Here is a 9286-nt window from a genome sequence, read left to right as displayed (position 1 = left end):
GATAGTTTCCCACTACCAAGGATAGACCAGCTGGTGGACTCTACGACCGGGCATAAGTTGCTGACGTTCATGGATGCTTTCTCAGGGTACAACCAGATAAAAATGACTGAAGAAAAAAAAAACTGCTTTCATCACAAGTTAAGGGCCTTATTGCTATAAGGTGATGCCCTTCGGGCTAAAGAACGCAGGAGCAACCTACCAGAGGTTAGTGAATAAGATGTTCAGCAAGCAGATTGACAGGAATATGGAGGTGTACGTGGATGACATGCTCGTCAAGAGTAGAGAAGAACTTGCCCAACTGGACGACCTGAAGGAGACGTTTGCCACCTTCAGAGAATACCAAATGAAGTTGAATCCTAGCAAGTGTGCTTTCAGTGTAGCCTCTGGAAAGTTCTTGGGATTCATGGTGTCCCAAAGGGGGATAAAAGCAAACCCGGAGAAAGTACAGGCCATACTCAACATGACATCGCCGAAGACCGTCAAAGAAGTCCAAAAACTCACAAGAAGGATTGTGGCACTCAATAGGTTCGTCTCTAAGGCGACGGACAAATGCTTACCCTTCTTCAAGACGTTGAAACAGACTTTCACCTGGACTGACGAATGTGAGGCAGCGTTTCAAGAACTCAAACGTTACCTAAGTAATCCACCCTTCTTGAGTCCACCCAAGGAACGGGAAAACTTATATTTATATTTGGTAGTATTAGCCACGGCCGTAAGCGTGGCCCTGATTTGAGAAGAGGGCAAGACGCAGCTCCCAGTTTACTACGTCAGTCAAGCTTTCTAAGGTGCAAAGGCCAAGTCCCCAAGGATCGAGAAGATTGCATTCGCGTTGATAATAGCCTCATGCAAACTGCAACCGTACTTTCAAGCGAACCCCATCCTAGTGATGACGGACCAACCCATCAAGAAGTCCATGAACAAACCTGAAGTAGCAGGGAGAATGGTCCAGTAGGCAATCGAACTTAGTCAGTTTGACATTGGGTATCACCCCAGGACGGCCATTAAGGCACAAGCCCTGGCGGACTTCATCGCCGAGTTCACCCTCCTAGAGGAGGACCACCTCACCAACGAGACAGAATGGTGGACAGTGCAGACCGATAGTTCATCAGCTCAACAGAGGGGAGGAGTAGGGGTCATCATAACCGCCCCTAACGGAGAAATGCTCAAGTACGGAGTTTAACTTAAATTCCCGGCCACCAATAACGAAGCCGAGTACGAAGGAATACTGACGGGATTGAAACTCAGGAAGGCATTTAGAGCTAAGAACCTGTTAGTCCAGAGTGATTCAAAGCTAGTGATAAGGTAGATTAAGGAAGAGTGTGAAGCAAAGGAGAAAAGAATGCAGAAATACCTCAGGCTGGCGAAGCATCTGACTCAAGGAATTTGATAAAGTGGAATTTGAGCAGATCCCTAAGAACCAAAACATTTTAGCAAACGAAGTCGCGAAGCTGGCATTATCAGAAGAGGGAACGCCAAGCATGGGCTTGGTGATGGAAGTCTAGAAACGCCCCAGCATCGAGGAAATCTCCACATTCACAATCCAGAACACAGGTAGCAGGATGACACCAATCATATCCTTTCTCCAAGATGGGCATCTCCCTCAAGACATTGAGGAGGCCAAGAAGGTCAGGAAGAGAGCAGCCAGGTTCACGATCCTGAATGACGCACTATACAAGAAAGGCTTTTCCATGCCTTACTTAAAGTACATGGATGAAGAATAAGCCAAATATATTCTAGAGGAGATCCATGAAGGAGTTTATGGAGTCTATGCTGGCCCTAGATCACTAGTAAGTAAAGTTATCAGAACAGGTTATTTCTAGCCTACAATGCAGGTAGATGCAAGGGAGCTCGTCTAGAAGTGCGACAAATGCCAAAGATTTGGGAACGTCCAACGCCTTCCAGCAGAGAGACTGATGACGATATCCTCCCCCTGGCCCTTTGCGCAATGGGGAATCGACATCGTTGGCCCGTTGCCTCAAGGTAAAGGACAGGTAAAATTCCTACTTGTCGCCATTGACTACTTTACAAAGTGAGTCGAAGCAGAGGCACTAGCAACCATCACCGAAGCCAGAATCCAGAACTTCGTATGGAAGAACATAATTTGCAGGTTCGGGATCCCACAGACGATCATATCATATAATGGGTGGCAGTTCGACAGCCAAAGTTTCAAGGACTTCTGCTCAGGCCTAGGGATCAAGAACTAGTTCTCATCCCCGGGACATCCACAGGCAAATGGATAGACGGAGGTGACGAATCGAACACTACTCAAGATTATTAAGGCCAAATTGGACGATGCAAAGGGCGCCTGGCTGGAAGAATTGCCCAACGTCTTATGGGCTTACAAGATCACGACAAGAACCCCAACAGGAGAGACCCCCTTTAGACTCACCTATGGCACCGAGGCAGTAATCCCGGTCGAGGTGGGAATAACCAGCATCAGGCGAGAGATGTTCCACGAGGAGAGTAATGACGACTAGCTACGAGTCAACCTAGATTGTCTAGACGAAGTGAGAGAGAAAGTCTCCGACAAGATGATGAAGTACCAGCGGAAGATGGCCGAGTACTACAACAAGAGAGTGAAGCTCAGACGACTTGACATAGGAGACCTTGTCCTGTGCAAGGTCACCTTAGCAACCCGAGGCTCTGCCCAAGGAAAACTCGGCCCCACATGGGAAGGACCTACTAGGTTGTCCATTACTCCAGACAAGGCAGCTACCACCTGAGACACTAGATAGGCAGAGACTCCCACGACCATGAAACACTGAGCATTTGAAGAAATACCATCAATAGATGTAACAGACGATTGTACTCATTCTCGAAAGCAATAAAAAGAACTATTCAACCAATGTTTTAATAAGTGCAGATTTTGTAATGTGACGAATGTAAGTCACTGACGAAACCAAAAGATTGACAAGATCCCTAAAAGGGTGTAAGTCACAACAAAACCCAAAAAATGGCTAAATAACAAGATTCTGCTTAGATGGATGTAAGTTACTGATGAAGCCAAAAGATTGACAAGATCCTTAAAAGGGTGTAAGTCACAACAAAACCCAAAAATGGTTAACTTACAAGATTCCGCCTAGATGGATGTAAGTTACTGATAAAACAAAAAGACAAGAACTTTGCAACAAACATGTTCAAGAGAAAGCATCTTTTGAAAAAGGCTCAGGCTGAATCTGAGCTCTCAACCAGTTCACCAAAACCCTCGAGAAGGTATGAGTTGCAGGAAACCAACTAAATAACAGAACCCGCGTAGACGAGAACGAATTGTTGACGAAGAAAAGGAAAGGTCACAACTAAAAATTCTTTGCTAAAGCATTGACGCAGAAAGGAAAACTACAGGAACATAGATCACAAGCAAGTAAGTATGCAATTGCCAATTTAATTTAAGCCAAAAAACAGTGGGCAGTTATCATTGTTTTTACATCAAAACCAAAGGCCCATAAATATTGGGCCGAAGAAATTGTTCTCAAGATAGGCTTACAAAAGGCCCAAAACATAACTGGCACCAAAAAAAAAAAGAGAAAGGAATTTTTTGGTAAGTGACGAGTTCAGGAATCGGCGGCGGCGTCATCTCCGGTGGGGGCACTCTTAGGAGCATCACCTTCTGGAGCCGAGGACTGAGCAGCTTCGTCAACCGCCATCTCCTTATCCACCTCTTCCAAATCTAAGTTCTCCAGATCCACTCCGATGGGATGCTTGACAAGGTACCTCCTCAAAAGCTCAAAACCCTTAAAGTACCAATTGAAGAGGACTGTGTTGAACTTGCCAGTCTGCTGGAAAGCCTCAACAACATTAGTAGCAATGGTTTTGAGCCTCTCCTTGGCACCCAGAAGTTGTTCGTCTTTCTCTAAGGTCAGCTGACGCTTAGCTCTGAGGTCGTCACTCAAGGTCTTGACTTGTTCCTTTAGGGTTGTGGCCTTGCCCATAGAGTCGATGAGTTTCTTCTTCAGCGTAGAATTCTCCACCTCCAAAGCCTTCATCCTGGATGCTAGAGACGCCACCTTGGCCTCCTGAGTAAGGTACTTAGAAGTAATATGGAGACTCTCCCCCAACACTTGAAAAGAAAATTGAAGTTGTTAGTACAATGAGAAAGAAAAAGAAAGAGACTAAAAGTTGCACGAACATTTTACCTGAACACGTTTGTGGACGTGGCGAGTTGCAACCTCGTTAAAGGGCACGCCGGAAAAAACCTTCAAGTAGTCACGACCCCATGTGCCCTTTCCACCGCCAGTCTCTCGTCGTCCCAGACGATAGACGAATGAGAATCAGCATTCTCCTTCTCTTTGTCAGATAAGCGCGGCCTTTTTGAGGCGGGAGTAGGAATCTCTTCAATCAAAGTGGTAGGAGAGGCTGTCCTTGTCGTCTCAGTGCTAGAGACAATGGGAGTGATGGAGACAGTTTGAGTGACAGAGGAACTCTTCCCTGCGACGTGCACCATCCTCTTCCCGAGGCTGGACAATGGCTCATCCTTCTTTGACCTCATCTTCGCATACATATCCTTGCTGAACTTGGTCATCATTTCTACGAAGAGGAAAATGTTGGGGTTTATGCCCTAAAATCCAATTTATTGGCATGTCATAAATAATTAAACTGTTTAATTATATGAGACTATCTATAAATGAACTAATGAGACATTATCATAGTCCATGAGATGCATTGTATGTGATTTATGTGATTTAGTCACAGAAGATGTAAATCACAAGTTCCTTGTAAACTCAAAATGTAGTTCGTAGTCGGTGATGAAAATGGGCGTTTCATCTGCGAAGACTATAACATATCAACTAAAATGATTTGTCTTGATCATGGAAGTAGAGACTTCTAGTTGGTATGTTGATATGTTTTAAGAGTTAAGACAAATTGACCTGGACCGCTGTGATATTTATTATTCTTTTAACGACTGTCAATTGAATAATAAATCTCACGACTTTTATTAACATCAACTCTAAATCTTGAGAGAATAATGGACCTGATCATGAGATGTAGGTTGCTTTGATATATCAGGAGTGAGAGTCACGGTCAAAACCTCAGTATGTTGGGCAGCCGCATTTAGTGTTGATGGAACATATATTCTCAAGATGAAATTCATAATCTCTTAATAGAGATATAAAATATTCCCTTGAGATAAGTTTAATGGGTTTAGTTATTCAGAGTGTTGGGCCCAACCACTTTAGTAAAGAGTTACTAAAGTATATATTTATGAAATTAGATTTCATAAATATATGATGAATAACTTCAAAGGATTAAACTGGGTACTCAATGATAAGATGTAGTAATTTACAAAGTGGCAATCTATATTCATGACTTTGTGTTACTACGAATATTTTTTGAAAGGGTTGCATGTATAATAAAGTCTTGGGATATAATTTATTAATAAGGCCTAGAGTGCAATTATATTTATATAGTGGTATTAAATATAATTAATGGTAATTTTGGACTTGTCAAGAGTTGACGGAAAAGCCCAAGGCCTATTAGAGTTAGTGTCTTATTGGTTCCTTTTGGTCCTACTCTAAGCCACACACTAAAGCCCAATTGGAAAGGCTCAATAGGCTAGTCCAATTAAATAATCAGTTAGTTATAAAGGGAGAAACATACATAATTTTTATAAGTGAAGAAAAAAATAGTGTGTATGTGAAAGTGAGACACACTTTCATTCTCCTTTTGAAAACTGATTAAGAGACCACACATCTTGGGCGTAAAGTGGAATTGGAGTGAAGATTAAAAGTATTCCCGAGTACTTCAATCTTGGTTTTGAATTTCACTACACCAAGGTACGCTATCATGTTCTTAAATTCTGAAATTTACATAGTGCACGTTATCAATCATGAATGAAATAGATCCTTATTTGTTGTTTTCGCTATGTGTTTTGTATGAAATACAAAACCAGTTTTTTCAACTGAAAACACTTGTTAAAAAAAAAACAAGTATATACAAGAGAACCAATACTGACGAGCCAAACACTTACTCTTTTTTCCCTCAATTTTAATGTTGCGCAAGACGAAGGCAGAAGGCTTTGGACCAAGATAATAGAATGAGAGAGTCCTTGGGTCCACCAGATCTTTCTAGTTCTCAATCGTCTTCATGTATTCAATCGCTTTCTCCACCCACTTTTTATACCTGCTCTTAAGCTTGGGTCGTTTTTTAACTGCGTAAGACAAGGAACAAAGGAGTCAGAGACGATAACAATAAACGCAACAAAACTCAAACGACAAGAGGAAATAATGACGCACCTAAGTTTGGGGTTCCCCACCGACGAAGTAACCTCGGGAGATCATCCTAAACCCAGCCGGAGGAAGTCTCAAAGTCGCCCCCGGACACAAAGAAAAACCTGGACTTCCAATACCTTAAAGACGAAGGTAGACCCCTGATGATCCTGGTCCTCCTCTCCCAAGGCACCAATTCATAGTACCCTTACTCCTTGGACTCTTTCAAGTGGTACAAGTAGACGAGCTCGTCTACTTTAAGCATGCCTCCATCCGTAGTGGCCAGCCATATCCCCATACAGCTGATCACTATCCTCCATGAATTAGACATAAGTTGCCTAGGAGCAATACCAAAATGGTCTAACAGCTCCATGAGGAATGGGTGGACAGGAAACCTCAACCCACAAATGAAAGCAGATTCGTAAAAGCATACCTCCCCAGGGAAGAAGTGACACGCCCGGTCCCCCTCATTGGGCAGATGAACCCTAACTCGCTATGGGAATTGGAACTTATCCTTAAACCTACCCAATGTATCAACATCCAGCCCACACACCTCCTCGAGGGTGTGAAGAGCCCTAACTTCTTGAAGAGTAGAGATGGCCGTATCTCCCTCCACTAGGTTGCCGCTAGATGATAACTCAGTCTCGAGTTCGCTAGACCTAACCTCAGACATTGTCTCCCACTCTTTCACCAAATTCTCGAACCAATCAATTGATTGACGAAGCAAAGGCAACAAATCGGCCAAGGCAATGCTCAGGATGTTACCCTCAAAAACGAAATTCTCAAGGTGTGGGAAAACCCCTAAAGACCCCCTAAACAGCAAAAAGAAAAGAAATTGAGGGGCAAGCTATCCTAACCTCAGAGCCACTAACAATGGAAAAACCAAAAAGCCAAGGAAAAAGGGTAAATCCTAAAACCCTGAAACCCAGAAACAAACACGAAAGAAGAGGAAGAGAAAATCAAAAATTCACCATAGTATATGTCTATGCCGATAAGAGAAAAGAAACAGAAGGTGAGAAGAAAGACATACCTTAATAGGAAAGGTAGAAAGCTCTGCCACGCACCAGTCCGGAGAAGAATCACAAAAATAGATTGGAGAAGAGAACGCTCAGAGCAATGATTGGGAGCTTGAAAAGGTGAAAGGGAAAAATGAGGAGAGGAGAAGTTTAAAAACCAAAGCTCAAAAAACTGAAATTCAGCGGGAAATCCAAGAGTCATGCAACTGGAGCATTAACTCCACTAGTCAGAATGTGCCACGTGGCCACGACGCATGTGGCGCCGCCACTATGTAGTTAATGCGGAGCGAAATTCCAAGAGTCATATACAGCCCATAGACCTTTCAAATCCTGTGACTGTCATTGACACATCATGACGACCACAGAATCCGAAGGCAGCTGATAAGATTGACGAACTCAACTTCTTTGGACGACCTCATCCAAACTAATAAGTCAGCATTGACAGACGGACTAACCAGGTGCCTTTGGCGATATAAGCCACATTACTGACGAAGGAAAAGAAGTCATTCAATGCGGTCAAAATAAATGCCTCAAACAGTTATAGGGACAACTGTACGGACCGTTGGAAGCCCATCAAAGCTTACATCATTGACCATGAGGCATTACCTAAAGAAGCATTAAACCACCATAACAGTCACAACGGCTTGGAGCTATGGGAATGTATATATACAACCCTCCTAGCAACAGCATGAGGTACGAAAAACACCCAGAAATACCTGTTGATATTGTATTAATTTATTTTTTGCAAAGAGCTTCCATATACTGATTTTGGCATCAGAGGCGCTGTGGCAAACACCACATCAGTGACTACTTGAGGGGAGCTATCTCACCATTTTCACAACCAGCAATACGAGCGTTTGACTCAATTTGGATGCACTTACTTTGACGGTCAAATTTACACTTCATCAACTAGGATTATATCAAAATGGTAGTCACAAACGCTCTAAATACAGAAGGAAGAAAAATGCATTAGCAAGTTAACTAACTATACTATATAAGGGCTGTTATTATACTATATAAGGGCTGTTATTGCATAGTCCCGGACACAGTCACAGGGGTGTAGTCCGGTACTATACAATAATTTTCCACTATATAACATTTATAGAGGCATTTGATATAACAAGATTGAGCTACTACTAATACGTACATATATAATATTAAATTACACACGATATGCTTATTCTAGCTAGTCACCCTTTTTATCTCCAGCTACAATGCTAGAGCTAGCAGTGACCATTATCTTTAGTAGGTGCACATTCACGCATGCATTCATGGCCAGCTCTCTAGATCCGGGATGAGCGCATTTCCATTTCACAGCTGCGGGGCTTAATGTTGCATTCATTAGGCAAGTTCTGAGCAATCTGCATCATCTCCCTCAAATCCTGACCCTGCAATTGACCCCTCTGCTGCCTCAACATCTCGTTCAATCCATCACATCGGCAGTTCCTGCTTAGCTGCTTCAGCTGACGGCAACACTGCTGCCTTTGCTCCCTTTCGGAAGAAGTATCAAAACGCTCCGACTGCTGGCTTTGCTGCCTGAGGTACCTCTGGCAGTCGTTGAGGTACTGCTGTTCCTGAAGCTGCTGCCGGCAGTCCCGGTCGTCTTGCCTCCTGTTTTCAGTGCCGTCCTCGACGTTGGTGGTTACGATGGAGAGTTCGGCAGTGACTTGGCCGATGACCAAAAGGGCTGCAAGGAGAGCTGCCAGGGTTGAGAGTCTGGCCATTGTTGTTGGGGACTTGTGGTAGTATGTACGGAACGTACTAATATTTGGGTTGTGGTGAGAATCTAAGGAGGAAATGGTACGTATTTATTGAAGATTTTGGGAATGCATGTAGAGTACGTGTAACGGTGTAAGGAGGGATGGTCAGGTTGGATTTGGCATATTCTTGGGGTGGCTGTATGCGTGGTGGTTTTGGGTGCATTCATGCTTCCACGTATGGTTCTTCCATGCAATATTGCTGTTTAATCATCAGTAAGTTTTTAATTTTAATATAAAAATTCTCTTTAATCAGTAAAGGGTAGTTATTGGGTAACGGAAAAATCTTGTTCCACGATCAATAGTGTAC

General features: G+C 43.2%; 1 protein-coding gene across 1 annotated transcript; it reads right to left on the bottom strand.

The window, feature by feature from the left end:
- Positions 1–8502: 8502 nt before the first annotated feature.
- LOC142639470 (2S seed storage albumin protein-like) lies at positions 8503–8943 on the bottom strand. Its single transcript, XM_075813641.1, has one exon. It carries the CDS (start codon positions 8941–8943, stop codon positions 8503–8505), a length of 441 nt encoding a protein of 146 aa, XP_075669756.1.
- Positions 8944–9286: the final 343 nt, after the last annotated feature.

The sequence above is a fragment of the Castanea sativa genome, chromosome 6 (assembly GCF_040712315.1).
Source record: "Castanea sativa cultivar Marrone di Chiusa Pesio chromosome 6, ASM4071231v1".
Taxonomy (NCBI): domain Eukaryota; kingdom Viridiplantae; phylum Streptophyta; class Magnoliopsida; order Fagales; family Fagaceae; genus Castanea; species Castanea sativa.
The sequence above is the reverse complement of the archived record's forward strand: the minus strand, read 5'-3'. Positions and strand labels throughout refer to the sequence as shown.